At 43.4% G+C, this 22,652-nt stretch overlaps 1 protein-coding gene across 5 annotated transcripts in view; it reads left to right on the top strand.

Annotated features, from left to right (window-relative positions):
- The first annotated feature begins 49 nt into the window (after nt 1-49).
- Nucleotides 50-22,652, top strand: part of TTC21A (tetratricopeptide repeat domain 21A) — a 69,921-nt gene continuing 47,318 nt past the window's right edge. For 2 of the 5 annotated variants that reach the window (XM_075922843.2, XM_075922846.2), the window contains exons 1-9: nt 50-210; nt 5,963-6,092; nt 7,084-7,197; nt 12,139-12,305; nt 15,963-16,085; nt 16,653-16,810; nt 17,504-17,588; nt 18,982-19,080; nt 19,601-19,796. In XM_075922843.2, the coding sequence (XP_075778958.1) occupies nt 184-210; nt 5,963-6,092; nt 7,084-7,197; nt 12,139-12,305; nt 15,963-16,085; nt 16,653-16,810; nt 17,504-17,588; nt 18,982-19,080; nt 19,601-19,796 (1,099 nt within the window). In that variant the 5' untranslated portion in view covers nt 50-183. Of the gene's footprint in view, nt 211-5,962; nt 6,125-7,083; nt 7,198-12,138; nt 12,306-15,962; nt 16,086-16,652; nt 16,811-17,503; nt 17,589-18,981; nt 19,081-19,600; nt 19,797-22,652 lie in introns of all 5 variants that reach the window. The other 3 variants (XM_089776795.1, XM_089776793.1, XM_089776794.1) reach the window with 3 other exon arrangements.

Genomic DNA, 22,652 nt, shown 5'->3' on the forward strand with positions numbered 1-22,652 from the left:
CAGCATCACGTGACGGAGGGCGCGCATAGCAACGGGGCGGGGCAACGGGTAACTCAGGACGCGGCTGGTGGCGGTTGGAGCCGTTGGGGATCCAGTCTCGGGGGGGGAGGGCTGTTGCGGGGAGCGCGAAGCGCGGAGCTCGCCGCCTCTCAGTTGCCCCAGCGAGGAGTCCGAGCTGCCGCCATGAGCGAGCGCGACCCCCAGCCCATAGTACGTGTGGGGCCGGGGCGCACAGGGCTGTGAGCGGGTGCGGGGGGCAGAAGATGTAGGGGGGAGGGGGAGAAGGTAGCGCGTGCGCGTGGGGGGAGGGGCCGAGCACCGGCGCGCGCGGCTGATGCTCAGCCTGGTGCCGGGGCGCTGCTCAGAGGGAAGCCGGCGCTGTGGGCGGTGTGATACGGCAGGGGTGGGTGGGGGCCTCGGGCGAAAGGGAGCCGGGTGCGCCCCGCTGAGCTGCAGCAGAAGCCAGCGGGGAGCGATGTAAAGAGCTGGCCGGGACCCGGTTGCCATGTTCAGATCCTGTCCCCGCTGGTGGGGGCCCATGGGCCAGTGATCTCCCGGCTCTCCCGCTGCCGGGCTCTTCCCCCCTCCCCCAGGCTGTGTCCAGACTCAGGGGTTCTTTCGAAAAAAGTAGCCTTTTTTCAAAAGAACTTCCCCTGCGTCCAGACTCAAAACGCGTTCTTTCGAAATTATTTCGAAAGAACGCGGCTTTTCTTTCGATGGCGGTAAACCTCAATTTACGAGGAAGAACGCCTTCTTTCGAAAGTTCCTCTTTCGAAAGAAGGCGTTCTTCAATGTAAAGAGGCCGTCTTCGAAAGAGAGCATCCAGACTCGCTGGGTGCTCTCTTTCGAAAAAGCGGATTTCTCTTTCGAAAGATCCGCCTGCAGTCTAGACGCGATCTTTCGAAAGATGCTTTCGAAAGAGCCTCTTTCGAAAGAAGCCTGCAGTCTAGACATAGCCCCAGTGTCTCTGACCTGCACAGCTTTGCTGGTGTGTGCTCCCACCGCCCGGTACCGTTCGGCCTGGAATCCCTTCCCGTCCCCGGCGAGTTCCCCACCGGATTCACAGACTCAAACTCAAGAGGTCGTAAAGTCCAGTCCCCTGCCCTCCTGGCAGCGGGGTTGCCATGTATTACTTACACCAGTGTTTCTCAACCCTTTTGTATAAATTACCCCCTTTAAAAAAATATAAGTACGCCCAATACCTACAGTTTTCAGACACATTTTTTTCTACCATTGCAACACATTTGTTTAAACAACTTAATCGTAGCTGGGCGGCGAAGAAATTTTTGGGTGTAAAAAGTACAAAAATAATAAAACACTATAAAACTGAAAACAAAAATTCAGTTTTCTCCAAATTTCAGTTGTGTTGACATACTCCGCAGAGTTCTGTCAAGTACCCCTTAGAGTACTTGTACCACTGGTTGAGAAACAGTGACTTACACCATCCATGATCTGTGTTTGTTTAACTCCCTCCTTGGCAATTTATTCTAGTGGTTGATCACCCTGCAAGGAACTTTTTCCTAATGTCCAATCTAAACCACTCTTGCTGCAAGTTAAGCCCATTGTTTCTTGTCTTATCCTTAGAAGTTAAGAACAATTTTTCTTCCCCCATCCTTATATCAGCCTTGAAAATTGTTATCTTCCCCCTTAGTCTTCTCTTTTCCAGACTAAACAAACCCATTTCTCCCCTCCCCCCCCCCCCAAATCTTCACTCATAGTGATAGGTCATGTTTTCTAGACCTTTAATCATTTTTGTTGCTCTTCTCTGGACTTTGTCCAATTTGTTCACATCTTTCCTGAAATGTGGTATCCAGAACTGGAAACAGTACAGGCAGTCCCCGGGTTACGTACAAGATAGGGACTGTAGGTTTGTTCTTAAGTTGAATCTGTATGTAAGTCAGAACTGGCGTCAGCCGCTGCTGAAACTGATCAGTTTCAACAGCGGCTGAATCTGGACGCCAGTTCTGACTTACATACAGATTCAACTTAAGAAACCCAGGCATCCCCAAGTCAGCTGCTGCTGAGACTGATCAGCGGCTGATTCCAGGAAGCCTGGGGCAGAGCAACTCTGCCTCGGGCTTCCTGTAGTCAGTTTCAGCAGCAGCTGACTTGGGGGCGCCTGGGACAGAGCAGCTGGGGTGCTGCTGGGTTGCTCCAGTAGCGCGGCTCCTCAGCGCTACTGGAGCAACCCAGCAGCACCCCAGCTGCTCTGCCCCAGGCATCCTGATTCAGCCGCTACTGAAACTGACCAGCAGCGGCTGAATCAGGACGCCTGGGGCAGAGCAGCTGGGGTGCTGCTGGGTTGGTCTGGAGCAGCGCTGCGGGACCAACCCGGCAGCCCCCCAGCTACTCTACCCCAGGGGTAGGCAAGAAAAGCCTGGTCTGCTGGGGGGGGGAGCACTAGCTGCACCCCCCCCCAGCAGACCAGGGAGACGGGGGTGGCGGGACCGCCCAAGTCCTCCACGGCTTTGCTCCGTCTCCCTGGTCTGCTGACCTGGGAGACGGGGAGCAAAGCCTTGGAGCACGCCCGCAGCGGGACAGCCCAGGCGCGCCGCGGCTGTCCCACTGCGGGTGTGCTCCCAGGCTTTGCTCCCCATCTCCCTGGTCTGCTGGTCGGGAGACCGGGAGCAAAGCCGCGGAGCACGCCCGCACGGGGACAGCTCAAGCGCGCCCGGGCTGTCCCGCTGCGGGCGTGCTCCAAGGCTTTGCTCCCCATCTCCCTGCAGACCAGGGAGACGGGGAGCAGCTTTTCTCGCCCCGGAGGACGGGGGCGGTGGGACCACGGCGCATCTGGGCATCCCGCCGCTCCCGTCCTCTGGGGCGAGAAAAGCCCCGTTCATAACTGCGGATCCAACGTAAGTTGGATCCGCGTAACTCGGGGACTGCCTGTACTCCCGTTGAAGTCTAATCAGTGCAGAGTGGAGAGGAAGAATTACTTCTCATATCTTGCTCACAACACTCTTGCTAATATGTCCCAAAATTATGTTTTCTTGTTTTGCAATTGTGTTGCACTATTTACTAATATTTAGCTGGTGATCCACTATGCCCCCTAGATCCTTTTCCGTATTACTTTCTAGGCAGAGTCATTTCCCATTTTGTATGTGTGAGTGCAACTGATTGTTCCTTCCTAAGTGGCCTTATTGTATTTCATCCTGTTTACTTCAGACTGTTTTCTATTTTGCCCTGATCATTTTGAATTTTAATCTTATCCTCCAAAGCACTTGCAGTCTCTCCCTGCTAGTCTCATCATCAATCTTTATAAGTGTACTCTCTATGCCATTATCTAAATCATTGATGAAGATATTGAACAGAATGAGCGACCCACTCATTATGTACTTCCAGTATGATTGTGAACTACTGGTTACTTTCTGGGCACCATTTTACAACCAGTTCTGCACCCACCTTATAGCAACTCCAACTAGATTGCATTTCTGTAGTTTGTTTATGAGAAGGTCATGCGAGACAGTATCAAAAAACTTTCAAAAGTCAAGATATACCTCCTTTACCACTTCCCTGCTATCCACAAGACTAGTTTCCCTGTCAAAGCTATAAGATTGGTTTGACATGATTTGTTCTTGACAAATCCATACTGACTGTTATTTATCACCAAGGCTCAACAAATAGTGTAATCTACTCGCCCGGGGCGAGTAGATTACACTCTGGAAGAGCCGGCGCAGAGTGATCTGTGTATGCGCAGAACGTTCTGCCCATGCGCACATCGCAGAACCGCACAGCTGGCGAGCCCTGCTTATCACCTTATTAGCTTCTAGATGTATCCAAATTGATTGCTTAATTATTTGTTCAATTATCTTTCCCAATACAGTAGTTAAGCTGACTGATCTGTAATTCCCCAGGTTGCCCTTATTTCCCCTTTTTTAATAGATGGGCACTATATTTGCCCTTTTCAGTTTTCTGGAATCTTTTCAAAGATAAATCACAAATGTTTCAGTTATCCCTTCCAACTCCTTGAGTAATCTAGGATGAATTTCATCAGGCCCTCATGACTTGAAGATATCTAATTTGTCTACGTAATTTTAACTTGTTCTTTTCCTATTTTAGCCTCTGATCCTACTTCATTTTCACTGGCATTCACTTTTTTATACATACAGTTCCCTCCAACTTTCTTAGTGAGAAGTTCATTAAGCACCTCTTTTATTTCCACATTTTCTGTTATTTTTTTTCCTTTCATTGAGTAATGAATGGGCCAACTCTCTCAGAGTATTTGTAATGTATAATGTTCCCTAGCCCCGCCTATCAACTTTTATAATGCTGTCCCTCCTGCCCTGCCCTATTCTTCTGCTCCATCCTGCTTCTCCAGGGCTCTTATTTTCCTTCTCTCCCCACACCTACAGCGGCAGGATTTCTACTCTGCTACCTCAAGATCTCAGAGAGTGGCTCTGTTCCTACTGGCCAAGTTCTTTGTTGCCAGTCTGGCCAGAAAAATCAAGGATTAAATAGGCATGGTGACTGAAAGATATCCTCATCCTGGGGATGATTTACTGTCTGTGAGTCTGATCCAGCATCTGTTAAAGTAGATGGACGGACTCATGTTGGCTTCAGCAGAGCTAAATCAGATTTTAAGCCCACAAACTGGTGTAAAACAAATTGAAAAAACAAAACAAAACAGAGTAATAAGTGTTTTTGGGTTAGCATTTAGCCTTTCTTGTATTAATTAGGGATGTTAGATATCGTGTTATTGAATAGCTGTGTAACCGCATAAAATATTATCAGTTACATGGCTATTTGATAGTTCCCCGGGGGCAGGGCTGGCAGCCAGTATGCTTCAGCCCCACTCCCAGGGAGACCCCAGCCACCCCACTCAGCTCCCTCTCTATCAGAGGCAGCAGTGCAAGATGGCAGACAGTAGCTGGTCTGTGAGGGGATCCAGTTTAAAAACCAGCTCCCTCGCGGACCAGCTGCCTGCTGCCCTGCACTGCCTCTATAGGAGGCAGCAAAAAGGAGGGCAGGCAGGTCCATGGGAACTGATATGCATTGGGAACTGGCTTGAAAGTTTGCTCCCTGTATGTATTTAACTCCCGCCTGCCCCCTTCACCCTCTGCACAGCTGCCTCTGTATCAGAGGCAACAGCATGGGGTGAGTGAGCAGGCAGATCTGGTGTTAGTGGGGAGCCTGCTTAAAGCCAGCTCTTCACGGGCACTGACTCCCACTCTCCCCCGCCTTGCTGCCTCTGATACAGAGGCAGCGGGTGGGGGGGAGTGGGTGTAGTTGATAGGATTATCCAGTATGCCTAGGCTTATCAGTTTATTGTTTACTCGACTATACGCTAACATCCTTAGTATTAATAAATAATGTATGTATGTAAAGGTATGACTTTTACAAATATTCTGTGCCCATAGTATCCACCACTAAATGGCTGCGTCTAGACTGGCAGCTGCGTCTAGACTTGCCAGCTGTCTACACTGGCCGCTTGAATTTCCGCAAGAACACTGACTTCCTCCTGTCTGAAATCAGCGCTTCTTGCGGAAATGCTATGCTGCTCCCGTTTGGGCAAAAACCATCTTGCGCAAATGCTTTTGTGCAAGAGGGCCAGTGTAGACAACGCGGTATCGTTTTGCACAAAAAAGCCCCAATCACGAAAATGGCAATCGGGGCTTTCTTGCGCAAAACCGCGTCTAGATTGGCACAGACGCTTTTCTGCAAAAAGTGCTTTTGTGGAAAAGCGTCCGTGCCAATCTAGACGCTCTTTTTTGCAAATGTTTTTAACAGAAAACTTTTCCGTTAAAAGCATTTGTGGATAATCATGCCAGTCTAGATGTAGCCAATAATTATACTTAATATCTGGTTTTCAGTTTATCAATTAAGGATCATAATATGATCAATAATCAGCAGCACCTGCCATTCTTTAATGAAAGAATTTCCTCATTTCATACATTTTGCAAATCAAAAAAGAACACAGTTACTTAAATAAAAATAAATTTTCTTGCTCTCTTCCTTCCTCCAGGCTTATATTATATACTATGCTCAAGAAAAATATTTCAACCATGTAAGGCAATTTGCAAATTTAGAACTGGAAAAATACATCAATGATCCAGTGTTTCAGTTTTTCAAGGCATATGGAACCTTACATTTAGGTAAATACAAAGAAGAATTGACTGTTATATTGGTAAGGAAAAGCAACAATTGAACTTACTTTCCCTCCCACCAGTGTTTTTTATTCTATAGTTTCAAAATGGACTATAATGGATTATACTACTTCTGCCTTTTAATTTTTTGTCATAGGTTCCCCATCCCTGCTCTAACTCTCTCTCCCACCACCCCATCACCCCTTGTGTCTTCTGTGTGCAAACAGGGTTTTGCCAAGTTCAGTAGCCCCTAGTGTTTGCTAGTCAGACTGCAGCCCATTTCTGTGGGGGGAAAGAGAATTCTGCATGCACAACATGAAATTCTCCACAATGATGCAGAATTCCACCAGAAGTAAACAGCAAACCAGGCTAATAATGAATCTGGATCACGTAATGTACCCCATAGACCATTATTCTTCAATGTTCCAATGATCCCAAAGCTAGCATATGAACTAAATATAGAGATAGAAACAAGATAGCCCCAGTACTAAGGACATGTCATTAAAACAGGGCTGGACAAGATGCCTCCTGGGGCCACATCTGGCCAGCCTAACACTTTGATCTGGCCCGTGGACTCCATCTGTCCACTTTCTATTTATATCTTGGTGCCTGTGCCACCAAATTGCCAGGTAGTGACTCAGGCAGCAAGATTCTATTGTAATGCCTCATGGTTCCTGGTCGTGGCACTACGCTCGCAGGGACCAAAACCACAAGCCCTTTGCTGTGTTTTTAATTCAAAGCCTCCAGCCCCAGACAACTCTGGGGGAGGCTAGTCCCTAGCTGCACATCTTCCACCCAAGTCCTGCTCCTTCCAAGGGTGGAGCTGGCCCGTGAACACATACCAAAATTAATTAATTGTTACCTTTCAAAAATTATTGCCCAGCCCTGAATTAAAATGTCCTGCTCAGCTAGCCTGAGTCTCTTAACTACGTATATATCAAATTCTTTGAGTGATCATTAAAACGTGAGAATTAATGAATCATATATATTGCCTTTTCAGGTCAAATACAAGATGCAATCTTACAGCTAGAAGATGCCAGGAAGTGCCACTCTGATGTTTCATTATGTTGCCTTTTGGCACTCATTTATGCACACAAAATATGTGAAAATGTTGGTGAGTTTTTCTTGAGTATTAAATGTCATTCATCACAAACTGACAAAAATCAGAAATTTGACCAAATGAGCAGTCATAGAATCATAGGACTGGAAGGGATCTCGAGAGGTCATCGAGTCCAGCCCCCCGCCCTCAAGGCAGGACCAAGCTCCGTCTACACCATCCCTGACAGATGTCTATCTAACCTGTTCTTAAATATCTCCAGAGAGGGAGATTCCACCACCTCCCTTGGCAATTTATTCCAATATTTGACCACCCTGACAGTTAGGAATTTTTTCCTAATGTCCAATCTAAACCTCCCTTGCTGCACTTTAAGCCCATTACTCCTTGTCCTGTCCTCAGAAACCAAGAGGAACAAATTTTCTCCTTCGTCCTTGTGACACCCTTTTAGATATTTGAAAACCGCTATCATGTCCCCCCTTAATCTTCTTTTTTCCAAACTAAACAAGCCCAGTTCATGAAGCCTGGCTTCATAGGTCATGATCTCTAGACCTTTAATCATTCTTGTCGCTCTTCTCTGTACCCTTTCCAATTTCTCCACATCTTTCTTGAAATGTGGCGCCCAGAACTGGACACAGTACTCCAGCTGAGGCCTAACTAGTGCAGAGTAGAGCGGCAGAATGACTTCACGAGTTTTGCTTACAACACACCTGTTGATACAACCTAGAATCATATTTGCTTTTTTTGCAACAGCATCACATTGTTGACTCATATTCAACTTGTGGTCCATTATGACCCCTAGATCCCTTTCCGCCATGCTCCTTCCTAGACAGTCGCTTCCCATCTTGTATGTATGGAACTGATTGTTCCTTCCTAAGTGGAGCACTTTGCATTTCTCTTTATTAAACTTCATCCTGTTTACCTCTGACCATTTCTCTAACTTGCTAAGGTCATTTTGAATTATGTCCCTATCCTCCAAAGAAGTTGCAACCCCACCCAGTTTGGTATCATCTGCTAACTTAATAAGCGTACTCTCTATCCCAATATCTACATCATTGATGAAGATATTGAACAGTATGGGTCCCAAAACAGACCCTTGCGGAACTCCACTTGTTATCCCTTTCCAGCAGGATTTAGCACCGTTAACAACAACTCTCTGACTACGGTTATCCAGCCAATTATGCACCCACCTTATCGTGGCCCTATCTAAGTTACATTTGCCTAGTTTATCAATAAGAATATCATGCGAGACCGTATCAAATGCCTTACTAAAGTCTAGGTATATGACATCCACCGCTTCTCCCTTATCCACAAGGCTCGCTATCCTATCAAAGAAAGCTATCAGATTAGTTTGGCATGACTTGTTCTTCACAAATCCATGCTGGCTATTCCCCATCACTTTATTACCTTCCAAGTGTTTGCATATGATTTCCTTAATTACCTGCTCCATTATCTTCCCTGGGACAGATGTTAAACTGACCGGTCTGTAGTTTCCGGGGTTGTTCTTATTCCCCTTTTTATAGATGGGCACAATATTTGTCCTTTTCCAGTCTTCTGGAATCTCCCCTGTCTTCCATGATTTTTCAAAGATCATAGCTAAAGGCTCAGATACCTCCTCTATCAGCTCCTTGGGTATCCTGGGATGCATTTCATCAGGACCTGGTGACTTGCTGACATCTAACTTTCCTAAGTGATTTTTAACTTGTTCTTTGTGTATCCTATCTTCTAAACTTACCCTCTCTCTGCTTGTATTCACTACGTTAGGCACACCTCCAGACTTCTCGGTGAAGACCGAAACAAAGAAGTCATTGAGCATCTCCGCCATTTCCAAGTTTCCTGTTACTGCTTCTCCCTCCTCACTGAGCAGTGGGCCTACCCTGTCCTTGGTCTTTCTCTTGCTTCTAATGTATTTATAAAAGGTCTTCTTGTTTCCCTTTATGCCTGTAGCTAGTTTGATCTCATTTTGTGCCTTTGCCTTTCTAATCTTGCCCCTGCATTCCCATGTTGCTTGTCTATATTCATCCTTTGTTATTTGTCCTAGTTTCCATTTTTAATATGACTCCTTTTTTATTTTGAGATCATGCAAGATCTCCTTGTTAAGCCAAGCTGGTCTTTTGCCATATTTCCTATCTTTCCTACACAGCGGAATTGTTTGCTTTTGAGCGCTTAACAACGTCCCTTTGAAATACTTCCAACTCTCCTCAGTTGTTTTTCCCTTCAGTCTTGCTTCCCATGGGACCTTACCTACAAGTTCTCTGAGCTTATCAAAATCTGCCTTCCTGAAATCCGTTACCTCAATTGTGCTGGTCTCCCTTCTACCTTTCCTTAAGATCATGAACTCTATTATTTCATGATAACTGTCCCCCATACTGTCTTCCACTTTCAAGTTCTCAACTAGTTCCTCCCTATTTGTTAAAATCAAATCCAGAACAGCTTCTCCTCTGGTAGCTTTTTCAACCTTCTGAAACAGCAGCACTTCTTGTGCTGCAGTCATATATTTTGGTCAAATGAAGATCATAGGGGGAAAAGGGTCTGAGAGTATTTTTTGCAGAAATATATGTGCTCTGAATGATACCTTACAAAGCTATATAATTGCCATATGAAAGTAGTTAATAAAGCATTTTGGGATCCTTGAGGATAAAAAGTGCTATATCAATATTATAGTAGAACCTCTCTGATTATCAGTTTATTAGTAACCAAAATAATAATTATCCCCCAAATCATTATTTTAATCTGACAGCAGAGATTTCATAGCAGTATGCAGTTAGGTGGTCTCATATTCCTATAAGTATTATTACAACAGCTGTATTACTTTTCAAAACATACTGTGGAATATTTTAATATTATTAATTATGATTATCTGCATTATTGAAAAGTCTGGAAGTCCCAGTCATGGACCAATGCTCCACTGTGCTAGGTGCTGTACAGACATGGAACAAGATACAGTCTCTGCCCCAAAATGCTTGCTTTCTAAATATAAGACAAGAAACAATAGATGGACAGACAGAGGAGTTCAAGTAAACAATGAGAAAATATTGGTCAGCCTTATGGGCCGTGCTTTTAGCACACCAGCAACCTAAACACTGTCAAATTTTTTTGCAGGCCTCGAAGGAGATGAAGGGTTTCAATGAGTGAGTTTTGTAGATGCTTTTGGGTAGCTTCTGCTAAGCATGAGCAACAACATAGGAGAAAGCACAAAGGTGTTTGTTTGTAGCAAGGGAGTTATGGAGGCTGACATTATGGCTCATTAGAGGGGGTAGTCGACCTTTCAGTACTGAATAAAAGATGATAGTGGGGAATAAGTCATGAAGGGCCTTAAAATGAATACAGATTATCTTATGTTTGTTATGATAGAGAGGAGAAAGAAAGAGAGAGAGAGAGAGAGATGGCATGCAAAGAGAGGGGTAACATGGTCAAAATCAACAGAATAAGAAAATGATCTTTGTATAAGTTGAACCTCTCTCATTAAGCACCCTCGGGACCTGACCAGTGCCGAACCACAGGAGGTCAATATTGTCTAGCAGCATTACCAACACTTCCACTGCTTACTGGACTCTTTGAAGACATTTAATGGTAAATTAGAGCTAAATAACAGCAACGAACACTGAGAGCCAAGACTGTGGTTGTAAATAAACTTTATGGGACTGCAGGATACTTGGCCACACCTATGATAACTGGATATGCACCTAACTAAAATTATGTGGAACCATGGATGTTGTTGGACTAAAGAGGTTCAGTTTATATCAATACTCTGAATATATATCAGTGGGGAAGATTGCATTTGTTAAGGTCAGAGGAAAAATATACTATAGTTGTTGACATGTGAGAGGATGAGAATCTGGGTGAGATTTGCAGCTGTGTGGATGGGATAGGACCATGTCTTAGAAACGATATGCAGAAAAACCATAAATATTTTGACATTGCCTGGATGACATTGCCTGGATTTAGGGCATATCTACACTAAGAAATTATTTTGAAATGAAATAACTCCTAAAATAACTATTTCAAAATAGTGTGACCACACTACAGAGAAGCCTCGGAATTAGTCCAAGGCAGGCTCCTTTAATGTGGATGTGCTACCTTGACTGAAAGGCCCAGAAAACACTGGGAAGTTATTACTCTGAATGACCCTGGTAAGTAGCTATTTTGAAATAGCAGCGGTGGAATGTCCATACTAGGGATGTAAGCAACTAGTCGAGCAACTATCAGAGGCAGCAAGGGGAAGAGCAGAAGCCGATGCTGGGGGAAGTTGGCTTAAAAACTGGTTGCCCCATAACTATTTCAAAATAGTGTTATTCCTCGTGGAAAGCAGGAGTTGTTTCGAAATAACTAGCCCATTATTTTGAAATAATGGGCTTGGTAGTGTGGATGCTTCTCTTATTATTTGAAATAACTCCCTAGTGGAGATTAGAGTTTAGAGAGTGGTTCAAATGGAAGGTGACAAAGGATCCCTGTAAACTGCATGGCAGCTTAGCCCTAGAGCTGCTTAATGAGCCCTACCCACAGGGCTGCTGGGCATGGTGCTGTCTGGCTGGGGGAGAGCACTTCTCTGTCAGCTACAGAAGCAGCTCCCTGCTGAGGACAGAGTAGTGAGTCTCTTCTAGCTGGCTCTTGTCATGGCATTTTTGCCAGAGACTCTTCACAGCAGGGAAGCAAGACTATAGGCAGTAGTTGTTGGAGACGAGCCAGGAATGGGGGCTAGCAAGGGAAACCTTTCATAGGGAGTGTGGGGCAAAAGAGTCAAGGGTAGAGAAGAGTGAGGAACAGAGAGCTGGGCTCCATGCCAGTGGAAGCTCAAGTGAACAGACCACCTGCCCCCCCACTAGTGGCTAACTCTGATGAACCACATGTGGCAGGAGCTTCCCCACCCCTGGTATAAGAGTTTGCAAGATTGGGTCCTTTGGTTCATTTGGCTACCAAGTACCATATCATACCATATTTTGTAATTATGTGTGTTCAATACATGTTTTAAACATTTTTGGTTGGGATATTTGCTTTCAGATCGTGATGCTGTTTTGGAGCTGGAAAACAAATTAAAGGAAACCCGAAAGACTGCAGGAATTAATGCATTATATTATGCAGGAATGTTTCTGTGGCTAATGGGTAAAAATGATAAAGCAAATGAATACATTGACCGAATGCTGAAAATGTCTAATGGATCTAGAGAGGTAATGTATACAAAGGTTTTTAACCAATAAGACAGATTTCTGGCTGAAGTTCTTAATGTATAAAATTAAATGTGATCACAATTTTATTTAGATAGTGTGACAGATCCAGACCAGCTGATTGGTGCACTCTGATGGAGGGAAGGTAGCTGGGCTCTGGGTATACAGTTTCCTCTTCCCTGAGTAAACAGGAACAAGCCTAGTGCAGCATAATCAGGCAGGTGCCTGAGGCCAATTAAGAGCTTGCCAGAAGCAGCAGACTAATCAAGGGACTGCAGGTGCCTTGAAGATATGCTGGCGTTTGTTTATAAGGTCTCCCTTCATGGAGGGCAGCAGCCCAAGATCTGAGGATGAGAAGGTGTACTGTGCATGAGCTGAGGGTTGCAAGCAAAGCAGAGTGACATGGAGAAGCAGGACAGATTTGCAAAGGTACCAAAGGAAAGGTACTGAGAGGGATCATATGCGGAAGTGGGGCATTGAGCTGCTATATGGCTCAGCTCCTCACACCCGTAACACCTATAGTTGCTCCTCTGGCCCAATGGAAAAGTTCCTCTGGCTTCCTGGAATCAGCTGCTGACTCAGGATCAGGCACCCACAAACCACTCCCTCCTTCCATGTTCTCTGTTGATTTCCAGCCGTACTTTTCTTCCACCTACAGCTTCCAGGATGTCTGGACACCTAAACTCCTAGGGTTGGTGTCAGGCGAGGTTTTCAGGGGGGCAAGGGTTGGATTTTCTTTCTCCCAAAGGAATATAACTACATGGTGAATTTCCATGGTGAAAATGCCACTGGCTTTACTACATTTGTGTACACTGTGTACAAAAGCATTTCTACTGTGTACAAACATGTTAGTTGTAAAAACTGATGAAGCACTTTTCACAGTACACAGATGGTCAAATACTAGTGTATGATGTTACTGACTTGAAAGGAATAAAGCAAATTGTTTCATCATGGCTCTGAATTAAGACAACTATCACATAAGTATGCCATGGTAGGCCAGTTTCTATTGTTAAATGTGAGGTAACCCCATTGACATAAATAAAGTTACTTAATATAATTGGACACACATTCAGGCCATAATTACATAGCCTTTATGCAGATTACCTTGGAATCTGTGCAATTTCTGGGACTGTATAATAGCCTGTACTATAGAGAGGCAAACCCCACACTGATGGAAAAAAAAATTGAGGAAAGGAAGCCAGGAAGACTCAAGATTTTTGCTTCTATTGAATTCTCCCCATGGATTTCATTCCAGAAGAAAGCAGTCTGGCTACAGAAGTGATATTGAAAATGCAAAAAATTAAGACAGGCAGGTCACATCAGTCACATGTAAACAAAGGCCACAAGCTTGGGATAATTCATATGCAGTAAAACTCCATTAGTCCGGCATCCAATGCTCCGGGACTCCTGATGGTCCGGCACCATCAGGAACCCGGAAGTGCTGGGGCAACCGGACAGGCTTCCCCCATTCAGCTGCTGCTGAAACTGACCAGCAGCTGAATCGGGGAAGCCGGGAGCAGAGCAGCTGGGGTGCTGCCGGGTTGGTCTCATAGCGCTGCCCCTCGGGGCAGTGGGACCAACCCAGCAGCACCCCAGCTGCTCTTGGGGATGCCTGGGGCAGAGCAGCTGGAGTGCTGCCAGGTTGGTCCCGCAGCGCCAAAGGACGGTGCTGCGGGACCAACCCGGCAGGACCCCACCTGCTCTGCCCCAGGGGTCCCCGATTCAGCCTCTGCTGAAACAGATCAGTGGCTGATTCCAGGAAGCCCGGGGCAGAGCAGCTCTGCCCCGGGCTTCCTGGAATCAGCCGCTGATCTGTTTCAGCAGCGGCTGACTTGGGGATCCCTGGGGCAGAGCAGCTGGGGTGCTGCCGGGTTGGTCCCGCAGCACCGTCCTTTGGCGCTGCGGGACCAACCTGGCAGCACTCCAGCTGCTCTGCCCCAGGCATCCCCAAGAGCAGCTGGGGTGCTGCTGGGTTGGTCCCACAGCCCCGAGGGGCAGCGCTATGAGACCAACCCGGCAGCACCCCAGCTGCTTTGCCCCAGGCGTCCCCAAGAGCAACTGGAGTGCTGCTGGGTTGGTGCCATAGCGCCACCCCTCGGTGCTGCGGGACCAACCCGGCAGCACCCCAGATGCTCTATTGCAGGCATCTCCGATTCAGCTGCTGCTGAAACTGACCAGCAGGAGCTGAATCAGGGACGCCTGGGGCAGAGCCGGTCTATCGTAAGGGGGGGCTATGAGGGGTCTGAGGTGGCATCCCCTCCCACCCCACTCCAGACCCCTCATATCCCCCCCTTCTGATAGTCCGGCATATCTGATAATCCGGCACTCCCTGGGTCCTAAAGGTGCCGGATTATCGGAAGTTTACTGTATTGAAGTTTTGACAGATGCACAGCAACATCTATGAATGACAAATCTAGTCAAATTTTTCAATATACTTTTTGGGATGTTTTTCTGAAAATTCTCATCTATCAATGTGTTGCACACTAAAAATGTGTTCCTTTTGACTCCCTGTTAAATGGCTAAGACAACAATTTTGTGTTTTCCTGGTTACATCCATGTACATTGTCATTGGAAGATGACGCTTTTAACAATGTATTAGAGGCGTAGCTGGATCTGCAAAAGCGACAAGGAGTCCTATGGCACCTTATAGACTAACAGATGTATTGGAGCATAAGCTTTCGTGGGCAAAGATCCACTTCGTCAGATGCATGTAATGGAAATTTGTCCCTTTTAACAATTTGTCCCTTTTAACAAATTTTGTGTGCAATGGCTGATTTAAATAATTGCCAGAATATTGACTTTGATAATGTTTGAGTCTTGGTCTGTCATTTTTATTCTGTCAGTAATAACAAAACTTCATTTTATAATCAAGGTAAGGCATTGAAAGGTGTACTTCATTGTGCTTAAAGGCCATCTTTTGATTGGTCTGACACTTGCACATAAAGTTCATTGAATTTTAGTGAGGAGGATACTTTTATGCTTAAGGTGTAATGTTACAGACAGGCTGTGTCTACACTGCACCCCTTTTCCAGAAAAGGGATGCAGATTAGACAAGTTGGAATTGCAAATGCAGCGGGGATTTACATTTTCTCCGCTGCATTTGCATGAACATGGCTGCCACTTTTTTCCGGCTTGGGGCTTTGCCGGAGAAAAGCGCCAGTCTAGACGGGATCTTTCGGAAAATAAAGCCTTTTCCAAAAAGTCCCTTATTCCTGATTTTAAGAGGAATAAGGGACCTTTCCGAAAAGGCTTTATTTTCCAAAATATCCCGTCTAGACTGGCGCTTTTCTCCGGCAAAGCCCCGAGCCGGAAAAAAGTGGCAGCCATGTTCATGCAAATGCAGCGGAGAAAATGTAAATCCCCGCTGCATTTGCAATTCCAACTTGTCTAATCTGCATCCCTTTTCTGGAAAAGGGGTGCAGTGTAGACACAGCCACCGGGTATTGTTATTAGACTATCAGTTATTGTTATATATGGTTGAAAGTCCGGCATTACAGTCAAAGATGCTTAGAGTTTGTGAGATGTGTCTTTTTATTATTTTTCTGCATTTAAATATTTAAACAAATATAAATGTACTTGAAGCAAGAAATTAAGACTTTTTTCTGCATATTATGATTTGCCTAGTGCGTAATATAAAATTTTTTTTTTTTACCTTAACAGGGTCTTGTGCTTAAAGGATGGGTATACTGTACATCTGACAAACCGCATGCTGTTAAAAAATCTATTAAATACCTAGATGAAGGGATCCAAGACACCACTGATATATTTGGGATGATGGGAAAGGTATGGTTGTTTATTCTTGTTTTTTGAACTCTATTTTTATACTTTCCTTCTTTATTTCACTTGCTGTTGGACTTCATTTTAGATAAAGAGGACATGGGATAACCTCCTTTTTCTGTGCCGATCCATAAAACTGTTGACCCCTAGGTTGCTTTCCAGAAATATACGCCCAGTTTTAAAGGGATTTAGGCACCTAACAATGCAGATAGGTGCCTCGTGAGATTTTAAAAAGAGCCTCAATGGGTTCGGTGCCTAACTCCCTTCTGTCTCTTTACTTTCTAGTCTTGGCATGAAAGTGGGTGGGAAATGGGAAATGAGATGCTGAGGTTCAGTTCTCTACAACATTTACTGGTAAGTCTTGTGATGGCTGTATAGGGAGGGCTGGAAGGCACTTAATTTAATTCCCCCTTCTTGCTGGCTTCATTTGCCACAACAATAAGTGATATGGGTCTTTTTAAATAAGGAAGCAGATAGTAATTAACTACTAATGTAATGATATCCAATAACATATCAGTACAGTCTGCTTCTTTTGTGAATCAATGAGATTATTTTTATTTTATTCCTCCATAGGCAAGATATTTCATGATGCAACAGAATTATTCATCTGCGTTGGAAGTGGTTAACCAAATAATAGTTCACTTTTCTGGTTTCATACCAGCATTTGTCCTCAAGATGAGGCTATTTTTAGCTCAGCAAGATTGGGAGCAAACTTTAGAAACTGCACTAAGGTAGGGGATGATAAAAACAAAACAAACCCAGAGCAGACTGAGATATGTAACTTCCTTTCTAAATTCTGTTACATGCCTCTGTTATACACATATATCTGTAAAGTAAGAGTAAAGTTCATTTCCTCAAAATACATTTAATAACTTAAAATATTATGGGCAATTTTCTTTCATGAGGTCCCAGAAATTTTTTGTGGTATTAAACAGTTTCCTGGTAATTAAAATGTTTTCCCTGGGACTATATTTGTCACTTATATCAGGGTGTAAATACTCAGATTATGTCTGCATAGCTACAAAACCTAACTTAGCAGTGAGCCTCAGAGCTCAGGTCAACTGTCTTAGGCTTGGAGCACTTGTGATATACAGCTGAGAATAGCCACGTAGACATTGGGCTCACACCATTGCGCCCTGTGGTGTGAGTCCAAGTTAATTTAACCTGGGCTCTGAAACTCACTGTCATGGGGATTTTCTTGCTGTATAGATGTACCCTTGGATACTTTAGAGCCACAATTTTTTCACTCTAATCTTGTAACACAATTGGAAATGTAGAAATGTATAATTTATGAAGCTTTCACTCAATAGCTAGAGTATCTTTCAACATCAGAGAAAAAGCTGAATCTATTAAAATTATTTACTGTTTTCTGTTTTGCTTTGTACAACTTGTATGCAACTTACATACAATAAATATTGTTTAAGAATCCTGAGTAAAGATGGGACCAATATAGATGGACTTCAAGCTAGTATTGTAAATGAGCTTTCAAGAACTGGAAATTTGAATGCAGTGAGTATTCTATATTTACTCATATTTGAAATATAAAGTTGAGGCCTTGATTTTTTTGTGCTCCTTAAAGAGCTCATGGCACTTGTTTCAAGAGGAATGGTGTGAAGAGTTTCTAATCCTAGAAGACATTCCAATACTCCGTGGATCCTAACTGTCAGAGCATATCTCCCTATATCTCCAATATCAATATTATGCTTTCAGTAACATGTGATACTGAAATTCAGTCTTCAAAATTCACCTGTGTTAATCCACTCTTTAGACTCCTTCCAGGTACCTAAAGTGTGAACTGAGACAAATTGGAAATTGAGCCAAAAGAAATCTCACAAGGTTCAACAAGGCCAAGTACAAAGCCCTGCACTTGGGACAGAAGAATCCCAAGCACTGTTATAGGCTGGGGACTGACTGGCTAACCAGCAGTTCAGCAGAAAAGGACCTGGGGATTACAGTGGATGGGGAGCTGGATATGAGTGAACAGTGTGCCCTTCTGGTCAAGAAGGCTAATGGCATATTAGGGTGCATTAGGAGGAGCATTGCCAGCAGATCGAGAAGTTATTTTTCCCCTTCATTAGGCACTGGTGGGGCCACATCTGCATCCAATTCTGGGGCCCCCACTACAGAAAAGATGTGAATGCATTGGAGAGGGTCCAATGGAGGGCAATCAAAATGTTTAGGGGGCTGGAGCACATGACCTATGAGGAGAGGCTGAGGGATTTGAGTTTATTTAGTCTGTAGAAGAGAAGAGTGAGGGAGGAATCACATGAGGATTACCTATTGTGTTCCCTTCTTCTGGGGCATCTGGTATTGGCCACTGTCGGCAGACAGGATACTGGGCTAGGTGGACCTTTGGTCTGACCCAGTATGGCCATTCTTATGTTCTTATGAGCCAGTTTATTGTTCGTAATCTAAACTGTTATATGTGTACTCTGAAAATCAGAATGCTAATTTACTTGATCAAATAATTCCTGCAATTAGAATAGAATTCATCCAGCAGCACAATGCAACTGAACAGTCATAATTTTGTCATACAAAATAATCACAGGGAGATTTCATATCATTATCCTGTGACATAGCCGGCGTAGGCTATTGTGGAATAGGGACTGGAGTAAAGAAGAGGCAAAAGAGAGTGGGTTCATGATTATGAAATCCAGGGGCTTGAGTAGCACCTACTGAGAGGTTGTGCAACTGCTCTGTATCTTGTATGCCAACTGGTGAAGGATTGTATGCTCCATCCCAACACAGTCCCATACACAAAGCCAGTCTACAGAGATTGTTTGGTTGTCATTAATTTTATCTCGTTAACAGTCAAAGGATTCTTGTGTAAAGAATGGTAGTATTATTATTGTCTCTAATTTTGAAATAAATACATTAATTCATTAAATATTTTTTTCTGCAGGCATCATTTCAACTTAGAGATTTTATTCATTCTTTGGAGACTAAGGAACCTCAAAATGCAGACTTACATCTTCGGAAAATTCTTGTGGTCAGTAGATTGGTAAGCATTTTTGTTTGTTTAAAAACCGATAGGAATTATGTGTCTGTGGAAGCAACTACATAATTGGGGTTGTAGCTAGTTTTCCATTACAGGTCTGTTCTAGGCCTCTTTGATACAGTCTCCAAAAAAGAAAATCCTTTCTAGCTTAAATGTTTTTTGTGGCATCTGATGAAAGGTTATTTTTTTTTCTCTAAAGTTATGGTGCAGTTGTTCAAACCATCTGAGGGAGATGTCTCTTCACAATGTAGGTTTTCACTTGAGAAAGTGTTAGATTTTTTGTTTAAATCATCTCCAAATTGCTCTGTCTATTAAATTAGAGGGTTTTTTTTTCATCTGCACTCTAATTTCTTTGAGGTCTTTGGGGAACATTGCATGGTTAATATTAGAATTATTTTCTATGGCCTCATCATGCCACTCTGACCCACATTGAGTAGAACCTTACTGCACAAATAGTTCTTTTTGCCTCTGTGTGTTATTTGGCATAACTATTATCTAGAATATCTCATTTTGTTATTTTCAGTGTGGGAAGAATCAGCAAATCTTGCAGTTAATATATGGATTTATTGAACACTCATATACAAAATTAAAGTCTTCAGATGCATGTTTTGCTAATGAGCTAGGATATCAACTAATTCTTCAGGGGAAGTGGCAAGATGCTTCTGTATGGTATAAGAAAGCCATGGAGTTGGATGAAAGCAGTGTAGATGCTCTAACAGGTAAGGTTGGTTGGCTGGTTGGTTTTAAGAGAACTATGATAATGTTAAGCTCTTTGGGGCAGAATATCCGCCTTCTTTTGTGTTTGGAAAGTGTTAGAACATTGTGGATGTTATTGGAAACAAATAATATTTCAAGGCACCAGCTGCTTAAGCTTTTTCATTAGCAGATGTAATATCTGAATGCAATTGGGTTTGATCAGTGTTCTCGGTTTTCCTTTTTTGCCTTAACATTTGAAATTTTTACATACACTCATATATATGGAGTATGTGGGCCAGATCCTTGGCAAGGGCTAAGTCCCTTTTGCACTGCTTCAATGTCACAAGAGGGATTTATAATTGCCTTTAAAGGGAAGATAGGGGGGATTCTTCTACCAAAGGTAAAAAGCTGATGTTACAAACCTATAAGGTCTTTTGTGTTTTTGCATAGATACAAATGTCATCCGCACCAGAAAAAACTTGAAGACAAGTCATCCCTATCTACTAACTGCAATATAATTTTCAAATATGCGGGAATTTTATGAACTAACAGTCTATGGAGGCCTTTACTCATCACTTCAATCACAGCTTGTGTTCACACCCACTGAATCTCCTCTTGCAGTCTGTTTCTTGTGTTTCTCATGGTGTTTCTTCTTCTCTTTATCTGCAGCTTCTACTTCAATATTTTCAGTTCCAACTCTGTTGGCATCATTGTCTGGGAAGGGTCTGCTCATGCATTTCTGCATCTGGTCACTACCTTCCATATTTCTGAACACTTTTACCTTGACCTGAGAATTTTTTTTTATTTTAGAATCTGATTTTCATGGAAGTACTGCCTTCATTTAGACACTGGTCTGAACAAGGGGGATATAATTGTTTGGACTTTACAACCGATCTATATATTCCATGCACACAAATACATAAAAGAACATTATGGTTGTGAAGTCAAGCACAAAAAGTTAGGAAATGCCAGATTTAAGGCCACCCACCAAAACTTATTTCATCTGTCTTATGTGTTTTAGGGATGTTAATGGTTAACCTGTTAACTGGAAAGTGCTCTTCTAGCCCTGTGGGGCCTGCTGTAGGCGGGGGGCACTCCAACCTGGCTGGAGCAGCCCTCATCTGTGGGCAGAGACACTCCAGCCCAGACAGAGCAGATCCCATCCATAGTGTGAAGGGCTTCTGTATCCTCTTCCCACCATACATCCCACCCCTCGTTTAATCAGTTAACATCTCAAACTGATCATTTAACTAATTAATCAGTAAACAGAATTTTACATTCCTAATATGAATCATAGAACACTAGAACTGGAAGGGACCTAAAACTGGAGGCAAAAACTTGAAATCACCCCAAGGGTACCCCAACATCTTTTGCCCCAAAAGAGCTTGCAAAAAAGAAAAGAGAAAAACAAGCTGCACTCTCTGGTAGCTGACTCCTTAGTCAGAGGCATGCAGATATACACAGACAGACCTTCGAGGACACAAGAATCAAATCATCACCTTAAAAGAAGTGATTTTTATTACAAAACAAAAGATAAACTTGATAAAGCATACTTGATTGCTAGGTGTTACAGAGCAACTAAGGAAAACAAATTAAAACAGAAAATAAAAAAAATTCTGGCACAATACTTAGATGATAAAGGGGAAGGAGAGACACAGAATCACTCAGAGCAGTTCAAACCAAACCACAACCTATATCCAATTCAAATTCGATCCTCTATCTTGATTGGTTCTCCTGGCCCCCGGCCAACACCTTTGCTAGGTACCTGAATTAACCCCTTAGTCACTGGGTGCTGGTCAGCACTCCTTCTGTTCATGACAGTGTCACCCCGTGATTTTGTACTATTCCAATCCTCTACTGAATACTGAATTGGTTTATTTCCTCATATAATGGCACTCATCCCTATAGCATCTGAATACTTCACAAATCTTAATGAATTTATTTTCACTACATCTGTGAGGTAGGATACTAATTATTAGCCCCATTTTACAGAATGGGAGCAGACTGATAGTGACATTAATGTCAAAAGTGTACACTAATTATGGGCACTCAATTTGAAGTATCTAGAATTTTCAAGAGACTTAACATTTTATTACACTTTGTGTTCAAAGCATAGTTCCTACTGATTTTAGTTACAACTATGAGTATTCAGCACATCTGCAAATGAGATCAAGAGTCACACACCCAGTCACACACCCAGAAAAGGAGGAATGCACAATTAATGATTTCCTGTAACAAATTTGGTTTAAGTGACTTATTCAGCTTCACAAAGGAACTCAGTCAGAAGCAGGGGTCAAATCCAGTTTTACAGGGTATCATTCCACTCCCTTAAAAATGAACCTATATTTTCTCTTCCTGCAGTTTCCTGCCTCTTTTCTGCAGACATTCCAAATTCTGTAATAAATGAACGAAGGTTTCTACAGACAAGTTTCCTTCACTATGCAACTGCGATATATTCCCAAAGCAGGTCCATCATGTGCAATGAGAGAGATCCTGTGAGGAAAAAATAGTACATGGTCATATAATTTAAAGACTGTATTATAATGCATACTCAAAAGGAAGACAAATTAAGGCTGAATGGTTGACCTTATTCTGGCATTTCCTAACTCTCTTGAATTTACAATAAATATTACCAGCTCACAATAAACTAGAGCTTAGACAGCTTCCTTGGTCAATAACAATCTCGGTCCTTGAAGTCTGTAGATCTCTTATGTGAAGCTCAGTACATATCTTTACAATATATTCATTTCTTAAATCAGCCTTTAGATCTGGCACCCAATTTGGCAGGGTAGTTTTACAGTCTTTGTTTAGATAGGATCTAGCACTCACCAATTTAGAGTACCCATTACATGCCAATCAGAGTGAGATTTGTATGAAAA

The sequence above is a fragment of the Pelodiscus sinensis genome, chromosome 2 (genome assembly GCF_052426305.1).
Source record: "Pelodiscus sinensis isolate ZL-2025 chromosome 2, ASM5242630v1, whole genome shotgun sequence".
NCBI lineage: Eukaryota > Metazoa > Chordata > Testudines > Trionychidae > Pelodiscus > Pelodiscus sinensis.